General features: G+C 40.5%; 1 protein-coding gene across 1 annotated transcript in view; it reads left to right on the top strand.

The window, feature by feature from the left end:
• The window catches only part of LOC126378345 (protein FAM214A), a 60456-nt gene extending 34437 nt beyond the window's left edge, over positions 1 to 26019 (top strand). The window contains exons 2-10 of the mRNA XM_050026612.1: positions 16741 to 16917; positions 17682 to 17789; positions 18093 to 18229; positions 18643 to 18780; positions 19179 to 20918; positions 21987 to 22129; positions 22588 to 22751; positions 24137 to 24375; positions 25568 to 26019. Of these exons, the coding sequence (XP_049882569.1) occupies positions 16741 to 16917; positions 17682 to 17789; positions 18093 to 18229; positions 18643 to 18780; positions 19179 to 20918; positions 21987 to 22129; positions 22588 to 22751; positions 24137 to 24375; positions 25568 to 25940 (3219 nt within the window). The 3' untranslated portion in view covers positions 25941 to 26019. The remainder of the gene's footprint in view (positions 1 to 16740; positions 16918 to 17681; positions 17790 to 18092; positions 18230 to 18642; positions 18781 to 19178; positions 20919 to 21986; positions 22130 to 22587; positions 22752 to 24136; positions 24376 to 25567) is intronic.
• The last annotated feature ends 804 nt before the right edge of the window (positions 26020 to 26823 follow it).

Genomic DNA, 26823 nt, shown 5'->3' with positions numbered 1-26823 from the left:
TGGCCGAAACTATTGCACTTAAAGCACTTCACGCCTTTCGGACACGCAATAGCCCCATGATCTTGATCGCCGCACTTATAACAATGCTGCCCCTTCACAGATTTTTTACTTTCAAATCGATCCATGCTTGTAGACATCCTTTGGTTTCCTTCACCTTCATAACGTTTCTTCATCTTCTCTTTCATAGTTTCATACAACATTAACTTCTCTTTCAATGCACCATACGTAACTACACCGTACAAAATAGCTTTGTTCATTTCATGATCGGTAATTCCGTCAATTATGTACTGAATGGCTACATAATCCGGGAATTTCGCCCTACGGCCCAATTCTTTCATAGTCAGCATGTACTGATAGTATGTCTCGTTCTTGCGCTTTTTCCGTGCACTCATAATCTCGTGCATTTCCTTACAATTTTCTATGGAGTCTGGAAATTCCTTTTGTAACGCATTCTTCAGTTCTTCATATGATTTAAACGGTTTTTCGGACCTCAACCATAGCTCCGCGGTACCAACCAATGATCGTCGCGCTATAATTAACTTCTGCTGCGCGGTCCATGAGAATATCTCGGCGTTATCTTCAATATCCTGCGCCCATTTAGCGGATGAATAGGTTTTATCTTCGGCGCTAAACTTCGGAATAACATCGGCCATTGTACACAAATTCCCCGTACTCATAAATGTAAATTCACCTCTTTCTTCTTTCGTCTTCAACATCTTTCGTCTTATTTCTTCTTTTATTTTCTTATTACTTCGCAAAACACCTTTAATGCTCAGTAAACACCTTTAATACGTCGTAAATCTTCTTTTCATCTTAAATTTTCATAACCTTTTTCCGTCTCGTGCCTGGTAATCTTCTTCAAACTTGGTAATCGTCAACTATATGCCCATCCCGGACGAGCCCCCAAAAATTGTGGGATGGGGCATGAAGAAAACGATTACTATTTCTAATAAACTTTGTTTATTTTGCAACGTTGTATGAGTTTTTACTTTTCCGTTATTCAAAAACACCCGTTCGCCATATCTCTGTCATTCTGCAATCCTTTTCTCTCTCGCTCACTCGTCGCTCTCTTTCACACACTTTGCGTTACGTTTCATTCAGCCTATCATTCCTACATACAATATAGATGGCGTTGTTCAGTTTAAACGTGACAGTCTGTTTTCTCATTTCTCGGGTACATAATTATACAAAAATATAATGTAATGGCTGAAGCATGTATAAAAATAATTGTTGCTTGATATTTGGATCAATTAAAAAAAATAATAATAATATAATAATATTTTTTTTGATTATGTATAGAATTATGTTGCTACCTACCTTCATGGGTAACAGATATTGAAAGAAAGAAAGAAAGAAACGTTTATTATAAAGGTACACCATAGTAACAAATATAAAAGAAATAACAAATATATAATATAAAACACGGAGTAACACATAACTTACAATCAGAACACAATAAAGACAACTTACACGAGAAATACAAATAATTGCATTTGCATCTTTTATCTTTGTTTTTGGGTATACCTACCTAAATGATGAGCCTTTTTCTACACCCAGGCACAATTATCTACATCTTCCACCCATTATTATATATATATTAGTGATGTAACGAATGTTGGATTTTTCACATTCGCGAATGCGAATGCGATTGCGAATAATTATCTTCAACATTCGCGAATGCGAATACGAATGCGAATATTTTAAAATGTCACCGAAACAGGCTGCACGGAGAAAGAGCATCCAAACTTTTATTTTTAAAATTTAACATTCCATTGCTTCAATTTAATTATTAAGAATTAAAAATTACAACAAATGTAATAATTCAACATGTTATTAGAAAAACTATATTTTGTGTACCTTCTTACTTATATCATTTTTTTACACATATATAAATAACTTGCAATTGAAACCAAATGTTAACATAACAAGATTAACAAGTATTAGCTAGATGTTTACTTTAGTTTAAAATAAAAATAATTATAATTTTGTTTTAAAAAAAAAAGGTTTATTTAGAAACAGTTAAAAATGTTTTCGTTTTTTTGTTTTTTAAGTTTATATTTCATTCATTATAAATATATTTAATTCCTCAGATATATAAAGTGAAATGAAAAAATATACATTTAAAGCCAAAGGTTATAAATACTTAATACATTAGACATTTAAATAATTTTGTTTCAAGTAATTGTTTAGTTTTTTAATAAATAGAAATTGTAAACTTTGTTTAAAAATGGTAGCAAAATAATAATGAATGCAAACCTTACCAAGTTGTAACAAGGCTGATTAATGTTAGATTTGATGAGATCTCTGAAGTTCTTTTTTCATGAATAAGACATTAATTTAGAATGTAGAAGTATGATTTAATAAAAATATCTAAGTGTTATCTATTGTATTATTATTTCATATGCATGCTTATAATAATTTCCTTTTTGATTATTAAAACATTCGCTAAGTATTCGCATAAATTTTGCGAATGCGAATGCGAATATTCAAAAATTTGCGGATATTCGCGAATGCGAATGCGAATGCGAATATTCGTTACATCACTAATATATATATATATATATATATATATACTTATATATATGCTTCTATGCTGTTCTGGGAGCATATAAAAAACATAGAACACGTTCAGCTGCTTCTCTTCCCGGGCATGTCGTAAAAACCGACAGAGGGATTGTGTCCTCTAACATGATGGACTAATGTTATGGGCGATAGGCTGATCCCTTATCACCATAAGGTTCATCATATCCATCTTTGGACTTCGTATCAACAGTGGCTGCAAGTTGTCTTTGATTACTTGTGGCTCTGCCCACCCCATTAGGGATTACGGGCGTGAGTTTATGTATGTATGTATGTATATATATACTTTATTGCACTTAACAACTAGTTAAGTACATCACAAACAAGAAATGGACGTTTAAGTTTACGCTTATTCAAGAAATTAGAAGCAATATAGGCAGAAACATAATTTTATACATAATCTGATCCAAATACCTTTCAAGCAACAATTATTTTTATAAGTATATGCTCCTGCCATTAGGTACATTATATTTTTGAATAATCATATAGGTATCCAAGTAATGAGAGAATAGGTAATTATCACGTTAATAATAATATAATAATAATAAAGCTTTATTTCAGAAAAAAAATCCATACAATACAAAATACAACATACTTAAAATATAATAATAAAATTTACAAAAATAACAACACCTGACAATAATAACGATACTTAAATAACTAAAAAAAAATAAAAAAAGTTTATTTAGGTAAAATCTACGACACACATATATACATTTACAACATTAAAACGGCCTCTGTGGTCCAGTGGTTGAGCGTTGGACTCACGATCCAGAGGCCCCGGGTTCGAATCCCGGTGGCATATCACAAAAATCACTTTGTGATCCCTACCCTAGTTTGGTAAGGACATTACAGGCTGATCACCTGATTGTCCGAAAGTAAGATGATCCGTGCTTCGGAAGGCACGTTAAGCCGTTGGTCCCGGTTACTATTTACTGATGTAAGTGAGTAATCGTTACATGAGCCATGTCAGGGGCCGTTGGCGGCTCAATTATAACCCTGACACCAGGGTTGATGAGGTTGGTATACTACCTCACAACCCACACGATAAGAAGAAGAATAACATTAAAATATACACACATAAACATTAATATCATAACTATCATAGCACTACTTTTTCCCCACAGAGAGCAAAGTCCAGAATCGCATCATCGCATGATGTGAGAGTCGCAACTTGTCGAAATACTTTTAATGATGATGTTAGAACTGGACATTACTCTACTCTCTGCATGAGAGAGGCAACACGTTTCCTTAACACAGCTGCAAAATCATCTGTGCGCCAAAAACAGAACATCCCAGAGGCACTACAATATCTAGGCAATCGAAACATTGCTCTAAATACATCATTATATTGGACACGCGATTGTTTAGTATAGTTGGTTAAATCTGGACACCGCCATCTATGTTATTTTCGGAGAACGTAGCCTGCTATAGGCTTACACAATTTTCGAAACGAAATATCTTAAATAATGTTCCACTTAACAACGCGGAAGTTACGGTCTATTACTAGCACACTCGGAGTGTTGTCAAACAAATTTATCCGTCTCTTTCGCACGCGTGAACACAAGCGATTGCTGTCTCGTTCGCTCGCGAATCAAAATGGCCGCCCGTCCCATATGATCGTGATGATTATCTGCTGTTTATGTTTACGTTTCTATTTACATTTTAGTAATGCTCGTTCGCTATCATCACGCATGCTATTATCCGCTGATTATCACGTGCTCAGCGGTGAAGGAAGACATCGTGAGGAAACCCACTTACCCGAGAAATGAGTTTTGTAACCGGTTAGTAGGGCTAACTTGCTTTAAGTAAATAAAATTTTGTCACGGTTGTTCTATCGATTCTGACGATATAATGTCATGATCACTCATATTTTAAAAGAAGTTTAAGCAAGTAGATATCTCAATATCTGACATGAATATTAACTAGATTAAAGTTAAAAGTTGCGAAACGATGGAATTTATAATGGACTATTAATTTACCTGCACTTTTATCGTTCAAGCAAATGGGCATATAATTTAAAAGTATTTTAATGATTTAAAATATTATTAAATAGAATTAATATAAATTATTTATAATTGTAAATGTCATACAATTTATTAATTAATTTAAAAAGTAAGTAAACAGAAAAGGCGGGAACGGAAGTGAGAATTACGCGGCGAGAAAAACAAATGAAGAACGGGGTTGGATTGGTTCCCCGACTTTTCTAGGAGACGTTGGTTGTGGAAAGAATTACGATGGAAATTAGTAAATAGTCGATAGAGTCACACAATTAGAGTGTTTTCTTGAAAATAATTATGTCGTTTTGTCTTATATGTTTCATCTCAGTAACGCATCCCAACGAGTGGGTCTTAGCATGTACATGGCAAAGACAAAAATTATGTCCAACGACCATGTTGCACTCACTCCAGTTCAGGTTGGGAACGTTACACTTGAAATTGTAGACCAGTACATCTACCTAGGGCAAATAATCCAGTTAGGTAAGTCCAACTTAGAGAAAGAGATCTCTCGTCGGATCCAACTCGGATGGGCAGCGTTCGGGAAGTTGCGGAATATCTTCTCGTCCAGGTCCAAAATACCTCAGTGTCTCAAGACGAAAGTCTTTGACCAGTGCGTGTTGCCAGTGATGACTTACGGCAGTGAGACGTGGCCGCTTACTATGGGTCTCGTGAGGAGGCTCGGTGTCGCTCAGCGGGCAATGGAGAGAGCTATATATTATATTTTCCTACGGTATTTTCCTGCTGGATCGAATCAGAAATGAGGAGATCCGCAGGAGAACTAAAGTCACCGACATAGCTCGGAGAATTGCAAAGCTGAAGTGGCAGTGGGCAGGACACATAGCGAGGAGAACCGATGGCCGCTGGGGCGGAAGGGTTCTGGAGTGGCGACCACGTGTCGGACGACGCTCAGTGGGTAGGCCCGCTACAAGGTGGACCGACGATCTGGTGAAGGTCGCGGGAAGCCGCTGGATGCGGGCAGCGCAGGACCGATCGTCGTGGAGATCCTTGGGGGAGGCCTATGCCCAGCAGTGGGCGTCGTACGGCTGATGATGATGATGATGATGTCTTATATGTTAACCTAATATGCGAGGTTTTCGGTACTCAGTTCCAGTGATGTGTTATTCCCCCGAATATTCCCACTTTGGGAACATAAACTTATGTAAAAAGCGCTTTATAACCTAACCTTTAGGCAGATAAGACCTGAGTACAACAGAGAACAATTTGAAAAAAAAAAGCAGCCAGTGTCCTTACTATTAGAGTTTTCAAAAATAACGGCTTCCGTGGTCCAGTGGTTGTGCGTCGGGCTCATGATCCGGAGGTCCCGGGTTCGATTCCCGGTGGGGACATAACACAAAAATTACTTTGTGGTCCCTAGTTTGGTTAGGACATTACAGGCTGATCACCTGATTGTCCGAAAGTAGGACGATCCGTGCTTCGGAAGGCACGTTAAGCCGTTGGTCGCGGTTATTACTTACTGTAAGTACGTAGTTGTTACATGAGTCATGTCAGGGGCCTTTGGCGGCTCAATAGTAACCCTGACACCAGGGTTGATGGGGTTGGTAATTCACCTCACAACCCACCCGATAGAAGTGGATTAGAGTTTTTACAACGGGAACTTTTCCGGGAACTTCACTGCTCAGTTCATTGTGATGCGGTGGGTAGCGGTTCGAAATGAAAGGCCCAAGTGCAGATTAAATACTGAATTTATTTGAATAAATGCACCCTATTTATAATGGGTTGTATGACTAACATTTTAATGATAAATTTATATTGGGTTACAATGTTATGTTAAGGATCAAGTTTAAGGTATCTTATAACTAATCTCATTATCCGTAAATGGTCATAGAATATGGTCATATAATATTTCTTTCCTCTTGTTACGATCAAAACAAACCTTATATGGTATACACGTGTACCGTCTCTTCTTTCTTTGTTTTTCTTATATATCTACCTACTCCTACACCACATCTTCATCCTTTGGGAAAAATAATAATAATAATTAAAGTATATTATTATTATTTTTGTTTACACAAAATACAGCTTTGTCCTATTCTTGTGCACAATATTTTCTTTGTTATCTTCTTTTATTTTTACATTTTCACCCATATCACTAATGACTGTGAATGGTCCTAGGTAAATTTTACCCAACTTATCTCTATTTTCATTTTTAACCAATATTAAATCTCCTGGTTCATATTTTATTGCGTTTAACCTTTTATCATGAACTGTTTTTCTTTTTTCCTTTGATTTTATTAAATTTTCTCTAGCTTCTAATTGTGATTTCTGTAATCTGTACTTTAATTCTATTGGATAATTATCATAGTTATAAATTGGGTCAACTTTACTCATAAGATTGTTTGGTATATTACATAGTTTTCCAAATACTAGTTCAAATGGTGTAAATTTTGTTTCACTGTGTACAGTAGTATTATATGCAAAACACCAGTATGGTATCCATGAGCTCCACATTTGATAATGATTATCTGTCTGGATTCTTAGGAAAGCTCCTAAGGATTTATGTGAGTTTTCTAAAGATCCTATACTTTCATGATGGTATGCAGTTGCTTGAATTTGGTTTACATGTAATAGTTTACAAACATCTTTCATGATTACTGAAATGAATTCTGTACCTCTATCAGTTGCTATTTCGCAAGGTATACCGTATCGTAAAATAAAATTGTCAACAAATGATCGTGCTACAGTTTCGGCTTCCTTGTTTGGAATTGGGTAAGCTTCGACATATTTAGTTAGTTCACATTGTAGAGTCTAAATGTATACATATCCATTTGCATCTTTATTAAAAGGTCCTACTATGTCTAAATAAACTTTTTCAAATGCCGTAGATGCTGTAGTTGTGATACACATTGGCTGTTTGATATTCTTATGATATTTTTGTATTTGACATTTTTCACACTTCTTTACAAATTTCGCTATATCATTATCCATGTTTGTCCAATAATAATGTCTCTTAATATTGTTCGTCATTCGCCTAATACCTGCATGGCCACTGCTAGGTAAAATATGAAAATCATTCAGTATAACTTTCTGGTCATCTGTATTATCTACTTTTTTAACACCTTGTATAATACACAATCGTGGTCCCTGCCACTTACTTTCTTCTTTTATTTTCTTAGCTAGCTCTTTTATAATTTTCTTATTATCTTCACTGCGAATTATGCATAATTCCTTTATTTCTAATTTGTTACAAAATTCCTCTAGTTCTTTCACGACGAAAACTCGTTTCAGCCATGATCCAGAACTGGGATTTATAGTAACCATTGAGTTCATAGGTGTGTACATAAATGTATCATTTCCCCTACGTATTCCTTTGCCACATAATGCATTCTTTTTATATTCATTTTTATCAAAACTTAGTTCTATATAATTTTTAGGCTTTCTTGTTAATTCTACGACTCTTGGGTGATCAGTCCAATCGTCTGTATCATTGCCTTTTATTTTTTCGGTAGTTTCCTTGTTTCTTCCATTTTCTATCATTTGTCGCCGTCTTCGTGTCATGACCATTATAGTATTGATTTTGTCGTTCATTGATTTTAACTCTGAAAATTTGAAAATCCTGCCTGTAAGGAGCGATTTTGATTTTTAGAGTTAGTTTGATAATTTGGTTTTCCACGAGTTGCAAAGTTATGAAATCCTCGTTTTAAAGGTCTTCCCCTAGTCCAAAACACCTGTCCTGTTGATGAGGAACCCGTGTTTACTTCTGCATCTTTTGCCCCTTGAATTGCGTCTTTTAACGTTTGGTAATTACGTGCTGCTATGATTGTTCTTAATTTTTCATCTTTCAGCCCTTCTGCAAATTTATTAATTGCCTGTTTTTCATTTAGTGGTTTCAGAATATTATAAGCGTCAGCTTTCCCATCAGCTTGTGAAATAGTTAGGTCAACAAACATCTGTTCAAGCTGTGAGCCAAATTTTCAATAGTCCAATTTCCTTGATAACAAGTTTGCATTTTCTTCTGTAGCGCGACATCTGATTTAGTTGTTAAGAGATGTTTTTTCATATCAGCAATCATTTCTTTAACACTTTTATAGTTACTTCCTAGCCTTAACTTTGCTACTTGGGACAATCGTGTCTTTAACACGAATTGTACAAGGTTTGATTTACTTTCTTCAGTAATCATTGTAGAATACAATTCTATAGCATCTATCAATTGTTTCGTAACTGTTTCTGAACCATCCATTACTGGTAGTAATGAAACTGCCATGTTTGTCTTATTCATCAACTTTTCTATCTCTAAATATTTTATGTTTATTTCCTCTATTAACTTAACGGCGTCCTCTGACAATTTTACCTTTTCGTATAATTTTAATGCTATTTCAAAGTTTGCAAATGTTTTCCTAGCTTCTTCTAGTTTACTTTTAGCAGCATCACTTGTTACACGTTTTTTACCAAATTTAATTAGGTATTGTCTTATATCATGCAATTCCGTGTGAAACTTATAAAAAATGTTTTCTGCCATGTGACGTTAAGTACTTGCTAACCATAGTAATATATATTATTTATATGCTTTGACTTATTATCACTAAAACAATTTTCTCAAAACCAAATTTAAGTATGTGATTAAATATAAAGTAATAGAAATTATTTAATTACACTTACAGTACATTTTACTCTGCTCTGCTCACTACTTCTTCACTTTTATAACACTTTAACCAACACTTTACTTACTGATCACTCACTCACGTTTACTGTTGATGTTGTCACACTGATAAACGTTGCGATCGTAGAACTGCTGCAGTGGATTGCCGCTCAATCTTCTTGGTTAATCGCTTATGCAATTTTTTGTAGATCATGTAAGCTAATATTATGGCACATATTACCACAATGGCAATGGTAAGATTGTAGGTATCTGCTGTTTTTTCAAAGCTTGGGATGCTGTTTGGAGCAAAGTTATTTTGACCACTTTGGGTGATAATCACTTCTTCTTTTTTCTCCTCCTTGACTGCTGCTTACCCATTGCTATTACTTTACCAATCTGCATAAGTTGTATCTCTCTCCCACTTGATCTTCCATAACCACAAAAGTCTTCCTGCATTCACTAACTGAAGATCTGCTATGGCTTTCGTTCCATTTGGAAAATCAATGTCCAATTGATTTTCTACTACCGCTTTATGAGCTGGTGTTATTGTTTTTGGACATAAGTTTACGTGCCCTATATGTCCCTCTATGTATGCCGAAATAACGTTTCGACCGTCTTCTGTTGTGAACTTCAAGTCCAGAAGTACTACTTCGTTTATCTTGCAGAACGTACGTAATCTCCTTTTAATAATGTCTAGGTACGAGAAGGTGTCCACCAAGTTGACGTTGATCTCGAACTCCATCTTGAAGCCTCGAATACGACTGACCGATTTCAATTTGTTTCTCCATTATTAGAGATCAATTAATAAACAATCTAAATTACCGACGCATTCCTACGGATCACTTAACTCAAACTCGACACTCTCGTGCCAAATATGGGAGGCGCTGGATAGCCGACACTTAACGCGAACGCGAACGCACTGGCAGGGTCGCCATGTGATGCGGTGGGTAGCGGTTCGAAATGAAAGGCCCAAGTGCAGATTAAATACTGAATTTATTTGAATAAATGCACCCTATTTATAATGGGTTGTATGACTAACATTTTAATGATAAATTTATATTGGGTTACAATGTTATGTTAAGGATCAAGTTTAAGGTATCTTATAACTAATCTCATTATCCGTAAATGGTCATAGAATATGGTCATATAATATTTCTTTCCTCTTGTTACGATCAAAACAAACCTTATATGGTATACACGTGTACCGTCTCTTCTTTCTTTGTTTTTCTTATATATCTACCTACTCCTACACCACATCATCTTGCGATGGATGTACCCCTGACTACCCCAGTTGGAATATGAAGCTTATGTGATAAGTATATATGTGATAACAGCCTCCGTGGCCTAGTGGTAAGAGCGTTAGGCTCACTATCTGGAGGTCCGGGTTCGATTCCCGATGGGGACATTGTCGAAATCACTTTGTGAGACTGTCCTTTGTTTGGTAAGGACTTTTCAGGCTTGAATCACCTGATTGTCCGAAAAAGTAAGTTGATTCCGTGCTTCGGAGGGCACGTTAAGCCGTTGGTCCCGGCTACTAGCCGTAAAAACATGATCAGGTGGAGCATGATCCATACCCTCTCCGGTTGATTGAGAGGAGGCCTGTGCCCAGCAGTGGGACATATATAGGCTATTTATGTTATGTTTATGTTATGTGATAAGATTAGTCTACAATCTTTTTTTTTTTTTTTGACGTGACTTATTGTAGATTTGCCGCAGATGGCATTAACTACTTGGCCGGACAAATGAGGAGCGCTGAAGGCTCTCACCCGGTACAACGTTTAAGACAACAGGCCTGAGGGTGCCCAGTTGGGCGCGAACCTCGGCTCAGGGCGTCGTCTGAGAGGAAAAATATTTGAAAGAATTAATCGACCCTAGTGGGTCGATAGCGATAAGCGCTGAATGAGGGAAATCGTCGACCACGCCGGCGGGGTCGGTATCGGGGTCCTGAAGTGTTCGGTGTCGCGAGCTGTTTGGCTGCCTCTATGGCTAGATTAGTCTACAGTCGATAACCTATGCAATATATGTATAAGCGGCCTTATTAATGAAAGAATGAAACATTTATTATTTAGGACACCACAGACACGGATTACATTTATATATATATACATTATAATGACATCACATCAGAAGTCAACGCACACACGAAATATTTTCTATAAATCAAATCAAATCAAATCAAATCAATTTATTTGCAACAACAACAACATTTTATTTTTGTTTATATAGAAACATGGAAAACGAACACAGAAACTTATACCTAAATTAAAATGTGACGTCATGTCGGCTTACCCATGTTATTGATGGCAGACAAAAATAAAATATCCTGCGTGGATCATATAGGTAACCGGCCTTGATAAGTGTTTTGATAAGTTGATAAGATACATAAATATCTATTTTAGGTCACCTGGATTATATATGGAAGTAGAGATGTGTCGACTATCGGTTTAGCCGACTAGTTCGCTCACTCAGGCCGACTAATTGACTACTTTTCAAAAGGACACTGGCTGATTTTTTTTTTCAAATTGTTCTTTTTTCTTTGCTCTTATCTGCCTAAATGTTATTATTATTTGAGAGTTGTGAGGACCGGACTGAATACAGCCCGCGAGATCACTGCGACCTTGTCAGATCTATTGTGACCTAAATCCCTACATTTAAAAATCCTCCTCTAGACCGATCCGTTCGAAGAGATCCAACGTCTTTTTGGGTAATCAGAAATCAGAATCATTTATTCAACGTAATTATCATGGATAAACTTGTTGAAGGTCAATGTAACATTTTTGAATTTACGTCATTTCGCAAGGTGTTATGGCTGAGGAGAAGAAATGACAAGAAACTGCAACAGCAACACATCTTTTAAAAACCAATGAGAATATACATTACAAGTTATTTAATAACTAGAGGAACACATTCAATACCAGACATTTATATCATTTAGGTAGTCATTAATCTTATAATAAGCTTTTTTACATAAAGTAAGCTTCACATGAGCTTTAAATTTTTTTTCTGACAAATTTAAAATATTATCTGGTATTTTATTGTAAAAACGTATACATAACCCCAAAAAAAGAAAGGGATCCCAAGTGTACGGCTTCTACTATGTATGAGAGCCTCACACCTGCATAGCAGATGTAGTGGCGTCTCATCTTCTCCTAAGCAGAATCTGCATAGTGGAGACTCGGTCAGCTACATTCTGTGTAGGTGCTTATTGAGTCTACAATGCCCCGTGAGGGCTCGTATTAAAATCCTAACCTGCGCCCTAGTGAGAGTAAGGATTTCTGATTGCTTAAAGGTTAGGTAACAAAGCTGTTTATACGTAAGTTTTGCGCTATTTTACTGCTGGGAACGTTCCCAAAGTGGAAACATTCTCTTTAACGGCACATTGCTGTTCCCGACTAGTCGTCTTTCCCGATTAGTTGGTACAACTCTATTAGGAAGTCACTGTGACTCAATTTTGGCATTATACTGATAACAGTAATCTCGAACGAATGAAAACAATGCCAGACATAAAGTCCCCACGCATACATACATAAACTCACGCGCGTAGTCTAGGGATCACAAAGTGATATGTCCCCACCGGGTTTCGAACCCGGGGCCTCCGGTGAGTCCAACGCTCAACCACTGGACCACAGACCCCGTTAGCTATTGCCATTAAGCGGGCTCCTGGAAACCACGTGATATCAATTATCTATAATCCAAACATGAATCCAACTCATAAAGTCGAATTCAGTGGTCTAAAGTCCAAGCTCTCCACACACGTAATCCCATCAATTTTCCATCGCGAAAGCAAGTATATAGAATCATGAATTTTTGCGACGGAAAATTCCACTAGATATCAACTCAGAATCATGGTCTGAATCATTCCCCTCATTATTCGACGATGTCACTAACACCCTGTATACAATACTCTGCCTACCCCATCTGGGATACGGGCGTGAACCTATGTTGTGTTGTTTTTTACTGCGTTTCCACCCACACACCTTTTAACCTTCAGAAAAGGTCACACCATGGAACTTTCAGGCATTGATCTTCTTTGTCTCGGCGCATGGTAACTCGGGGGAAGGGTGGGTCCGGGGAAGGGGGAGGGAGGGGAGGTACGGGGGGGGGGAAGGTGCATCGGACCTTGACCCAGTTCTTGGAGCCGAGGGTTTGTGTGTTGTACAGGAGTGGAATGTTGGGGTAGGTAGGTAGATATAGGTAACTGCGTGAGATGTCGTTGGCTTGGTTAAAACCACATTAGAAAGAAAGAAAGAAAGTATTTTATTTATTTATTTATTTATTTTATTTATTGCATGTTTGTTGCACCCTGTCAGGGTGTCGCAAAGAGGGCAAATACATTATAACTTACAATATTTACATTTTCCAATTGTAATATTAATGGTGAGTTAATTATCATCTTGGTAGAGTTAAAGTTAGGATTAAATAAAATTATATTACTAGCATGCAGTTAGTACCATACTTAAATTCTAATTACTTAATTTAATACTAGTTTAATTTGTCATTCATAAATTCATTTATAGTATAATAGCATTTTTTAATCAACATCGATTTATTATTAGAGGACGCCACAGTAGAAACACAGTAGGGGAAAAAAAAATACACAAAATCACAATTATTAACAAAAACGTAAAAGAAAAATAATAATAAAATACAAAATATTGGTCGTAACAGTCATATGGCATTAGCGCCTTATTATTTTTGTTATCGTGTGGGTTATTACAGAGCCGCCAAAGGCCCCTGACATGGCTCATGTAACGCCTACATACTTATATCAGTAAGTAGTAACCGCCTTATTGAGAAATCATAACAATAGCCTTGTTTCCAACTAGTCAAATTAGTTACGTTTTACTAAACGTCAAAACACGAAATTGCTGCGGAATTTGTATGAAAAAGCACACTGTGACGTCATAGAAAAACGTGATGAAACGTCGGACTTATTGTTACGTTTTTCTTTATTCATAAATTAGTTGAATAGAAAAAAAGAAAATTTTTTTCGTCAGTTTTAAAACTGTCTTTATTTAGTAATCAGAATTTCATAATTTATCTTGACTACGCAATTATCAAATCAAATATCCTTTTTCGCACAGAACTTAATGTGAACAATCAGACATAACACATGAATACGGTACTATTTGGGCGGTCTTATCGCTCTAAGGCAATTTCTTCCAGGCAACCACTCATCATCATCAGCCGTATGACGCCCACTGCTGGGCATAGGCCTCCCCCAAGGATCTCCACGACGATCGGTCCTGCGCTGCCCGCATCCAGCGGCTTCCCGCGACCTTCACCAGATCGTCGGTCCACCTTGTAGCGGGCCTACCCACTGAGCGTCGTCCGACACGTGGTCGCCACTCCAGAACCTTTCCGCCCCATCGGCCATCGGTTCTCCTCGCTATGTGTCCTGCCCACTGCCACTACCAGGGAACAAAAATTGTCAAGATTTTCTTTAACAGAACCTTGATGTATTTTAATGTTTTTCAACATAACGTACATAAACAGACTATAGACTTCCCACTAGTGGGCACAGGCCTCCCCTCCATCAACCGGAGGGGGTATGGAGCATACTCCACCACGCTGCTCCACTGCGGGTTGTTTTACGGCTAATAGCGGCTTAAAGTGCCCTTCGAAGCACGGAATCATCTCACTTTTTTCGGTCAATCAGGTGATTCAAGCTTGCAAAGTCCTTACCAAACAAAGGACAGTCTCACAAAGTGACTTTCGAAAGTATCTCAATCGGGACTCGAACCGGAGAAGGTCGTAGTTTACGACAAATCATAATAATTAATGATTTGATTGTCGTTTATGTAACACGTGTAGTATGTTGACCTATCCAACGATACCCAGTCGAAAATAGGTGACCTACATTGGAATTAGGTCATCTGCAGGGCAAATGCATTACGTCAAATGATGTTATAACATAACATAAGCTCGCGACTATTTATTTATTAAGGTACATACAACAGCCTCCGTGGTCTAGTGGTTAGAGCGTAAGGCTCACGATCTGGAGGTCCGGGTTCGATTCCCGATGAGGACATTGTCGAAATCACTTTGTGAGACTGTCCTTTGTTTGGTAAGGAAAGGACTTTTCAGGCTTGAATCACCTGATTGTCCGAAAAAGTAAGATGATTCCGTGCTTCGGAAGGCACGTTAAGCCGTTGGTCCCGGTTACTATTTACTAAAAGTGAGTAAACGCTACATGAGCCATGTCAGGGACATAACCCTGACACCAGGGTTGATGAGCCTGGTATTTCACCTCACAACCCACACGATAAGAAGATTGAGAATCAATGACAAAACTTTTACTTTTAAGTCTGATCGTGTTCTCCTGACCTAATTTTCACCTAAAATAATATTCCGTGGCTGAATGAGCTGGTCCGTTGCTTCGACCCTATTTTGGTAACTTACTGTTGCCGACGCCCACAGAATAAAAATAGACCATTTCATATTCTAACGCTTTTACCGTTGCATTCATTCTCTTTGCTGCATTTTATGCTGGATTAGAAAGCGGGTTGTGCTTTCTCAACCTCAACCTCAATAACCTCAGTAACCCTGGTGTCAGGGTTATTATTGAGCCGCCAACGGCCCCTAACATGGCTCATGTAACGATTACTCACTTCAGTAACTAGTAACCGGGACCAACGGTTTAACGAGCCTTCCGAAGCATGAATAATCTTACTTTTGGACAATCAAGTGATCAGCCTGTAATGTCCTAACCAAACTAGGGATCACAAAATGATTTTTGTGATATGTCCCCACCGGGATTCGAACTCGGGGCTTACGGATCGTGAGTCCAACGCTCAATGACTGGACCACAGAGGCCGTTGATTCTCAATATAAACCTAACTACTTTTTTTTAAAGGAGTCTTTTTTAAAGGAGATCGACCAAAATTGGTCCAAATGTCCACCACTAACGAGTCCTATTTAACCCTTTCACGGGCAGAGACCATGGGTCATTGGTGGGTCATAATAGGTAGTATGACACCTTGGAATCGGAACGTCCGTAGACGTTCTGTCCTTGAAAGTGATAACTGAATAGCTCATTAAATACTCAGTAATTAATACTACTATATACTACGGAGGAGCTCGGTTGCGCGAGGAGCTCGGTGGCGCAGCGGTAAACGCGCTCGGTCTGCGATCGTTGAAGTTAAGCAATTTTCGCAAAGGCCGGTCACAGGATGGGTGACCACAAAAAAAAGTTTTCATCTCGAGCTCCTCCGTGCTTCGGAAGGCACGTTAAGCCGTTGGTCTCGGCTGCATTAGCAGTCGTTAATAACCATCAATCCGCACTGGGCCCGCGTGGTGGTTTAAGGCCCGATCTCCCTATCCATAGGGAAGGCCCGTGCCCCAGCAGTGGGGACGTTAATGGGCTGATGATTTTTTTTTTTGATGATGATGATGAATTAATACAAATATTAATAGCAATATTGCTTTCTTAGGTGAATTGCTTCTATGTGGCCTTTTTAACCCCCTGGGGGGGGGGGGGGGCCCAGGTCATAACAGCAAGATGTACCCACACTTCACCGAGCTTTCCGTTGTGTTTGAATTAATTTGTCTTCATTCTTCCAGATGCACAGTAGCGAGCCCCTCCCACCGCCGCCGGCGACAGGCCCCAACCTCCTGTACCAGCTGGGCCGCCTGATCATCCGCGCCCGGAGTGTCAGCCCCACCGCCCGCGCGCCTCGCGACCCCCGCGACCGCCTGTTACAAGCCAAACTGCGCGCCGCCAAACCCTCTACCAGCCAGGTAAGGCTTTTCATATCAACCCTGGTGCCAGCTCATTGAGCCGCCAAGGGGAAGCGAAGCTCCCCACAATGTGGTCTGATGACATTGCAGGCTGGATCAAAGAAAGAAAGAAAGAAGAAAGAAGGGTACATTACATTCAACACAGGACAGAAACCACACGGAAATCAATACCCAGAAAAAAAAACAAAAGAAAAACAAACCAAAATCATAAAAAATAATAATAATAAAGCAGGCGCCATAGTCCCCCATAGCTCCAGTATCCCGGTCCATTAACTCCCAAACCAATAGCCCTTTATTCCTATAATCTGCAATAGTCCTACACGAACCGGGGATTGTCTTTGGGTGCACTCCCATAGTGCATACAGGGATAATCGCCGGTTGGTGTCACATCACATTTAGATTAAATTGTCTTAAGGGGCCTCTACGTGTTGGCTTCGGCTCCAAGCACGCCTTCCAAAAGTCCTGGACTCCATAGGCCCGAGATATGGAAACGACATACAAATAATAATAATAAAAGTAAGTATCCTAAATGCAACGCACTGATCACCTGATTGTTCGAAAAAGAAGACGATTCCGTGCTTTGGGATCATGGGTCCGGGCTACTAGCCCAAAACACCACCAACTGTCACTGGAGCAGCGTGGTGGAGTATGCTCCGTATTCCCTCCGGTGGATTAACGCGAGGCCTGACCCCTGCAGTGGGACGTATATAGGCTGTTTATGTTAAGTTTTTTTATTGATTTTTTTTGGTGTTTGCTGCTTCCAGGTGGTGACTCAGCCAAAACCGGACCCTGTGCCGAAGACGGTGGTGGAAGCTCAGCTGGACAGCCACGTTCAAGCCTTGTGGAGCGAGCAGATACCTGTCTGTATTGAGGTCAGTTACCATCACACCACTGCGGTCTCCGTGGTCCAGTGGTTGAGCGTTGTGCTCACGATCCGGAGGTCCCGGGTACGATTCCCGGTTTGTTTAGGACATTACAGACTAGATCACCTGATTGTTCGGAATCATTGGTTCCGGGTTACTAGCCCAATACACCTCCACCAACTGTTACAGGAGCAGCGTGGTGGAGTATGCTCCATACCCTCTCCTGGGGGAGGCCTGTGCCCAGCAGTGGACGTATATAGGCTGTTTATGATCGAAGTTTCAGATTGTATAGTTCAGCGTCTCATATTCCAGGTGCTCCTTGCCCCGGACTGCCCAGAATGCTTCTCATCTCTCAGCCGGATCGAGGAGGAGGCGGCGTACGACAAGCTGCACTGCACACAGCGAGCACTGCTGCTGGAGAGGTGGACCATGCGAGCCAGGGCCAACAAGTGGGTTAACCTCATCAACCCTGGTGTCAGGGTTATTACTGAGCCGCCAAAGGCCGACATGGCTCATTTAACGACTACACACTTACATCAGTGAGTAGTAATACATGAACCATGTCAGGGGCCTTTGGCGGCTCAATAATATCCCTGACACCAGGGTTGATGGGGTTGGTAATCCACCTCACAACCCACACGATAGAAGAAGAAGACTATAATTCGCCAAATAATTGATATCACGTGGTTTATAGGATTTGCTGATACGCTTACGCATGGTAACGCCTCGTCGATACTGTCGCGTGCGGTCGATCTCTCTCGCTCTAGCAAATGACTGTTCTTAGTAACAGAAAAGGATAGAGCTTAAGTGCTATGAGGTACCAGATATGGTTTGACCCTAACCCTACCAACGTTTCGTCCAGGTCCCACGAGACACCAGCATTCATCACGTCGCAATGGCTGCTGAACGCGGTGCGGTCCCAGCTGCACTTCTCTCAGCTGGCGGCGTGGTTGGCTCGGCTGAAGGGCGAGGGTGCTGAGGAGAACGCTAGCGAACGCAGGTACCAATCATAATTCAATCCCAAATTCAAAAATATCTTTATTCAGTAGGTAACATAGTTACACTTTGAATCGTCAATTTTTACATAACGAACTTCTCATCCGCTTAAAACTACTGCAGCTTCTCACAACCTGTATGGCCGGGGAAAAGTAGCTGCAAGGAAAACTTCAGCACAGGCCTATAGACGTACTTTTTTTTTAAAAGAAAACAATATTGTTATAAAATTTTGTAATTTGGCTCCGTAATATCAGGCTTTAAGGCGGCCTTTTGTGTTTATCACACTTCCCTTGCTTCCTCCACATTCATCAATCGTTTCATACACGCCGGTTTAGAGTAGATCGTACAGAACCACATCACCCCCAGAAACTACTGTAAATAACCACTCCTTTTCAATTCCAGACGCAAGCTAAGCCGCGAACAGTGCAACTTCAAAAAACTGGAGTCCAATTGCGACGAAACAGACCCCGCCAACGAGGAACGCAAACTAAACATCGTCTATTCCATTAAGATACCTGGAGAGAGCTATAAAATGGCAGAATTTAGCAGACCACCCACCGACCATACCTTCCCTGTCACCGATATAGGCAACAACGTTTACCTCAAAGTATCCCTCGAATCCCTTCCACGCATCGACGATATACCCACAGTCAAATGCACCTGTCAAAAACGCCGAGCGAGCAAGGAAGTACCTGTAGGCGCCCACGAAGAATTAGTCGGGAAACTTAATGATCTCAGTCTAGGTCAGAAGTACGAATTTGGTGGCATCAACTCAAACATTGGCACTTCAAGTCGGCGACTGTCCATAATCTCCAACCCAGGATCCACTGAGTATCTCTTCACTACAGAAGAGAAAAAAGAAGAAAAGATTGTCGACGACAGAATGCACACTAACTGCAGCGAGAACGGTAAACACAAGTGTAATTGTGACGAGGAATCTGACAATCGGTCTTCTACAAGCTTTAATCAGGAACCTAAGAAACTAGACGAACGGAGGTTGAAAGAAATAGCTAAATACAAAAGGAGACTGCGCAAGGAAAACAAACTTAAGAAGCTGTGCGACAGCACGTCGTCAGAAGGAGATGGTCTTAAGAAAGAAACTCGTACATCGATCCCTATTTTACAGGCGGCGAGATTCGACAGATTCAGAGCTATAGGATGCTATAGAAACCAGACATATTTGACATTGCCTGCGAGTAGGATTGAAACGAAATCTCCGTTTATTGATTCAGTGAGCGTTCCTCCGACTGAATACAAAAGAACCGTCTCAGTGTCCACTCAAACAGACGATATATCCTGCCAATGCGGTGTCAAAGTGAGTTTCAAATGTGAGAATTGTCGAATGGTCAGATCTGATGGTAATTACAACTTGGCGTCACTCGACGCCGAAGAGAAATGCCAGGAAGAAGCAGCGGATACCGGAACGCGCAGAAAGTGTGAAGACGAGGAGAAGTCTTTCAAAAAGCTCAAATGTGATAATCTTAGTAGTAATTTAATGTGTGATAATTTAGTTGAAGATAGTGTTAGCGTTAGTGATTTGATTAAACGGCCAAAGTTGCGTAGGCTCTTGCCGATGGTCGATAAGATTGAAAAGGTCCTGTCTGACAGACGCAAGAAGGACTCCCCAGAAAAGGATATGGAGCAACTGCACCTCAACAAGGACGACACAGTATTCTCTACCCCAAAACCAGAGACGAAAAGACAGAAAACGTTTTCGATAAGCGAAGACGACTACGTTATGTACGAAAAATGCGACTACGGTACCATAGATCGTTGTGACATGGATTCGCCGAAGGAGGTCGACCAGAACGGATTCAAATTCCCGGATCAGAAATCGGATACGGACAATTTGAATCCAGACTCGTCGCAGAATCCTAATGAATTAACTTTGAATCCTGACCCGACGGGTTTAAATCCTAGTTTGGATATTGACGCGGACAATTTGGATCATAAGAATTTGGATCCGCAAGTTCCTTCTCCATCGGAAATGGACAAGTTCAGGTGGAGATTCGACTCTGCTGCGTCCATGGTGTTTCACACCAAGACTGGACTGCCGTTGACTTCAAGCCCTGCTCCTCTGAGGAGGGGGAACAATTGCTTCGACTTTGACGACTCCATCAACGGAATTTCTGGGATTAAAAGGTGAGCATTATTTACCATCATCTGATGATGATTGCGAGGTTTTGTTACCGAAACTCAGATTTTTCAAAAAGACGCTTATGTGGTATTAACTTAATGCGACAATGGTGCTAATTCCTGTAAATACCATCTAATTTTATTTTAAGTTATATCTGTCATTTTCTTATCCGCCGAAAAGGAAAGGGACGGGTAATCGACAAGCATAAAATTTATGGAACACACGTCAATTTTAAGCACAAATCTAAAACAACCGTCTAAAAATTTTACATTGGCCAATAACCAGACAAAATTAAGTTAACAGCACACGTCAAACGGTTTGCATACTAGCGAGATACCTTTTTGATTCGCCCGGGTTATTCATTCATTTACTCATTCTTCGTAAAATTAAGAGCTGTCAATCATCTGTCCGTTTCCTTTTCGGCGGGTAAGAAAATGACAGGTATAACTTAAAGTAAAATTAGGAGGTGTCTGCATGAATCGAGGCCAATAAGCATCTGAATCAATATTCCTTTTTTTTAGATGAATTGCTTCGCTGTGGCCTTTTTAACCCCCTAGGTTTTTTATTTTCCGGATTGCTTCAGACTCTCTCCTTCTTCTTCTAATCCTTTTAATATTCCCTGGTGGGATGTAGGTCTCGAATAACAGATTTGCAGCACTCCTCAGTGTCTTTTGGAGCCTCTTTACCTTGCTCCCATGACAGGCCGAGAGTTTTTAATATCTTCAGATTACAAGAATCATTTCTTTTTTCATAAATGCTAAACGGCCTCTGTGGTCCAGCGGTTGAGCGTTAGGCTCTCGATCCGGAGGTCCCGGGTTCGAATCCCGGTGGGGACGGATCACAAAAATCACTTTGTGATCCCTAGTTTGGTTAAGACATTACAGGCTGTTCGCCTGATTGTTCGAAAGTAAGACGAAGCCGTTGGTCTCAGTTGCTACTTACTGATGTAAGTGAATAATCGTGACATGAGCCATGTCAGGGGGCTTTGGCGGCACAATAGTAACCCTGACACCAGGGTTACGCTGGTAATCCACCACACGATAAGAGAAGATAAATACTTTAACCTTCCACAGTGCTCTGTTTCACCCGATCTCCCCTCCGCCGCCCGCGCCGGCGTCCCCCGCGTCGCCTGCGCCGCGCGTTGAACCCCCGCCGCGGCCCAAGAAGGAGACCAACACGCCCAAACTCAGGATTGGACCCAGTACTGGACTACTTGGTGAGTTGCTGATTACTAGATTAAATTCAACGAGGGACTTGCCAGGCTCATCGTCACTAATTTAAGAGCCACGCTCCTGTCGGTGTAGCATTCTCCATGCTTTTTTATGAAAGAATAGGGCAGTGGTTTCTCTCTTGCCTTCCGCACCCGCATTACTCTGTCTGACGCGAGTGGGATGGCGCTCAGAGTAGTCTATTTCAAAGTATATAGGACTCCTGTCCTCCGCCTCCGAACAGTGCCGACAGTTGCTGCTGCCCTCTGTCAGGTTCCAGGTTACAGTCCCTGTGACTTGCCCCTTCCGTCCTGCATTGCCGTACCGACGGCTCCCATCTCCGTCTCTGTAACCGTTGAGGTCTTCACCTGTACCCTGGGCAAGGATTCTACGTTATACCCCATTCAAACAGCAATTATTTGTATATATGCGTCCGCCCTGCACCATATTTGTTTCTCCATTCCAGGCAGCTTCGAAGAGTCAGCCTTGAAGGGCCGGCTGGAGCCAGTGGCCACGGTAGCCGGGTTCACCGCCGAGCTCGGCGCGTGCGGCGCCTTCTGCCCCCCGCACCGCCGTCTACCAGTCACCGTGTTCTTCTACGCACCTGGAGGCACAAACGCACCCTATATGGTGAGAGTACAATCGTGAGCAATATTATGTACCCACTATAAATTATGTAATGCAAACTGGACTTAAAAAAAAGAAAGGAAAACATGAAACAGTGGGACTAGGGCCCTGTGCTGGGAGGTTTTCTGGCCACGTCTTATCCTCAGCGATACAGCTATGTGGTAGTAGTTTTACAGCTAGTTACATAACATGTAATTTAATTTTTGACGTTCAAAAAGCGCTAACTTTGTAGGCCAATTTTGAAAAATAAATATTTTTGAATTTTACTTTAGAACCCTGTCGCACTATCATATTTGACATTTAATGAGACTTACGGTTTAATTTGTCAAAAAGTTAATGTGACATGGTTTGTAGGAGTAGTAGTAAAAGACAGTGGGGTTGAACCGGCGACAGCGGTTCTCATACAAAATGCGGGTTACGGTCTTTCTGTCCGTTTTCTTCTATTCCGTGATTTTAAGAAAAGTAGATATTAAAAAAAAATGCTACTTAGGTTCTATGACGATCTTGTGACGTAGCGAGTAGGCGCCGCTACTTCAAAAGCGCACCCCTGATGCCGGGCAGCAGCGGTATCAGCACTGGTTGGAGGCCGAGGAAATGGATTCTGGTAGGGTAGGGCTCTAGCTAGAACATCACCGATTGAGAAATTGGTCGGTGTACTGCGGAACGGAAGGCGATTGGGGCAACCACCGTTCTACACGCCCTATCTATGGAGTAATGGCGATTACTCCACCGACAAGAGCGCAGCTCTTAAATAAAGAGAGAGAGAGAGATATTCAAAAACATCATTACAAGTAAATGAAGATGAATCCATGATAATGATATTTTGCTTCAAGACTCGGCATTATTGCTACCAAGTGTGCATGTTTTCCAGAAAACCTTTGGATATGAAAATATCTTCTCATCTTATACCTACTCATTCCATTTTTTTTATTTATTTATGGTCACCAACAGAGTCAACAACAAGTCTTTTACAGTAAAGATCTTCATAAAATGACATAGTAATTGTTACCCTAATACCAGGGCACATCTTATACTCATAAACAGCCTATATATGTCCCACTGCTGGGCACAGGTCTCCCCTCAATCAACCGGAGGGAGTATGGAATATACTCCACCACGCTGCTCCAATGCGGGTTGTTTTTACGGCTAATAGCCGGGACCAACAGCTTAACGTGCCCTCCGAAGCACGGAATCATCTTACTTTTTCAGACAATCAGGTGATTCAAATCTGAAAAGTTCTTACCAAACAAAGGACAGTCTCACAAAGTGATTTCGACCATGTCCCCATCGGGAATCGAACCCGGACCTCCAGATCGCGAGCCTGACGCTCTAACCACTAGACCAAGGAGGCTGTTCTTATCTTATACTCATTCCATTTTTTTTTCCAGGGCCACATAAACCTGGGGCCAAACGGGTACCGCGTGGCTCGCTCAGGCACGATCCAGGTCTCCCTGTTCAACCCCCACGGGACGCTGGTGAAGATGTTCGTGGTGCTGTACGACCTGACCTGCATGCCGCCCATGGCGCGGACCTTCCTGCGGCAGAGGACCCTGTACATGCCTGCCGGGGCGGAGCCCCCAGCGCCGCATGAGCTCCACAAGTGGCTGCGGTATCTTATACACTTGAGGTGAGGGAGGGATTAGAGGGGGGTTATGATGAACGGAGGGGGAGTGATCCAGAAGGGGTGACAGAGAACAGGATCTTTAAGTGAATATATAGGTAGTAGTGAATGTATAAGTATAGGCAGTAGTTAACGTAATGTAACTTGTACCGTCCGTTCTTTCATTGTGTATGCTTGAAAAAGCAGAATTTGGTGATACTATTTTTATGCACTGTAATCTGCAATGTACCTAACCTGAATTCATTCAATAAACGTTTATTATTAATAGAAAGTTACATAATTTCAGGTTTAAGAAGGGAAATAATAGGGAGAGGGAGAGAGAGATAGAGAAATATAGAGTAATTAAAGCACATAATAACGGGTTCTTACGGGTTCGGGTTATTATGTGCTTTAATTATGATAATAACCGCGTAAACTTAAAACAGTGTATAAATATAGAGTAAGACATGGGGGGGAGGATGATAAACAGAGGGGGAATGGCACATGCGCAAGTAGCTCTTCTCCGAGGCGGCCTAAGTCCCTCTGTTAGACGCCGGGCTCTTCGGTTATACCCCACCCCTATAATCCATCACACATACACATACATAAACAGCCTATATACGTCCCACTGCTGGACACAAGCCTCCCCTCAATCAACCGGAGGGGGTATGGAGCATACTCCACCACGCTGCTCCACTGCGAGTTGGTGGAGGTGTGTTTACGGCTAATCTTCTTCTTATCGTGTGGATTGTGAGGTGGAATACCAACCCCATCAACCCTGGTGTCCGGGTTATTATTGAGCCGCCAAAGGCCCCTGACATGGCTCATGTAACGACTACGTACTTACATCAGTAAATAGTGACCGGGACCAACGGCTTAACGTGCCTTCCGAAGCACGGATCATCTTACTTTCGGACAATCAGGTGATCAGCCTGTAATGTCCTAACCAAACTAGGGATCACAAAGTGATTTTTGTGATATTTCCCCACCGGGATTCGAACCCGGCTAATAGCCGGGGCCAACGGCTTAACGTGCCCTCCGTAGCACGGAACAATCAGGCGCTTCAAGCCTGAAAAGTCCTTACCAAACAAAGGACAGTCTCACAAAGTGATTTCGACAATTTCCCGAAATCGAACCCGGACCTCCAGATCGTGAGCCTAACGCTCTAACCACTACACCACTAGAGGCTGTCCTAATTGCAATTTTCTGTTAATTACAGGTTCATGACATCGAAATCGGGCAAATTGTACCTGCACACCGATATACGTATTCTGGTATCCCGTAAAGCAGACTTAGACACTGCCACGGCACATTCCGCCTTATTCCGCCCGATGCCGACCAATCAGAGCGCGATCGCGTCATCGCCGACCAATCAGAGCGCAGAAGACAAACCGACCAATGAGAAGCGGGAGAATTCAGCCAATCAAGCGCCTGGAGTCGTCAAGATGGCGCCGAATCGTGTCTTTGGCGGTTGCAGCGAGTTTGAACAGAGTAAAATGCGTGAGATTGGATACGATAATCAAAATGGCGTGTCTTATGAGCTGAGAAGCTTCACTTATGCCCCGGAGAATCCTAGGTATTCTCCACGCTAGTACTGGGCAAAATTTATGTACGGAATGATAAATTTTCTCTATAGTGCCTGTAATTTTCGGTACGATAATTCGTGTTAATGTATGTATTAATGAAAAAGAATATATTTTTGGTTTTTATAAAAAATAATGTGTTTTTTTTTGCTTCTCTCTTGTGAGAGTGTCAGGGTTACCAACCACCAACTTGCAACAATAAATTATTCAAAGTGCAGTTTTCACTAATACAGTCGCCTCGGCCATTATAGACGGCGATACGGCTCACCTATCGCGTTGGTCTAACAGAAAGCTCGGTGAGGTGTGAGTACTTAGTTCATCTTGCGATGGATGTACCTCTGACTACCCCAATTGGAATATAGTAAGGTTTTGAGTGGTATTACATAATGATGGAAATGAAGAATAATGAAAGATAATCACCTGCCTGGTAATAAACACAATAACCCACCTTTTTGCTTTTGGTAAAAAGACACAAATTAATAGCAAAAATAATTTATTTAAATAAATAAACACCACACACAAAACATACAATAAATAAAAATAACAAACATTCTTATGGCGAATACGCTAGATATTATTATTAATTTAATTATTAAACGCTAAAACAATAAATTACTTAAGCGTAAATTTTAAATTATAAGAAGTTTTAAAACTTCATGTGTCGAAAATTTCGGAAAATATATCCTAAAAAACATTTTCCAAAATTTTCTTAATAAATAATAAATTATTATTTATTCGATTTTTATTAATATTTGTACATAGTCAGACGTTGATAAATGCTTTAATAATATGTAGTAAATAAGCAAACACTATTTTCAATTATTAAAAAAATGATTCTGATTCTGGCGAACATTTCTGATGGGAAAAATAGCATTTTTTATCTTTATAAAAT

The sequence above is a fragment of the Pectinophora gossypiella genome, chromosome 26, assembly GCF_024362695.1.
Source record: "Pectinophora gossypiella chromosome 26, ilPecGoss1.1, whole genome shotgun sequence".
Taxonomy (NCBI): Eukaryota; Metazoa; Arthropoda; class Insecta; order Lepidoptera; family Gelechiidae; genus Pectinophora; species Pectinophora gossypiella.
The sequence above is the reverse complement of the archived record's forward strand: the minus strand, read 5'-3'. Positions and strand labels throughout refer to the sequence as shown.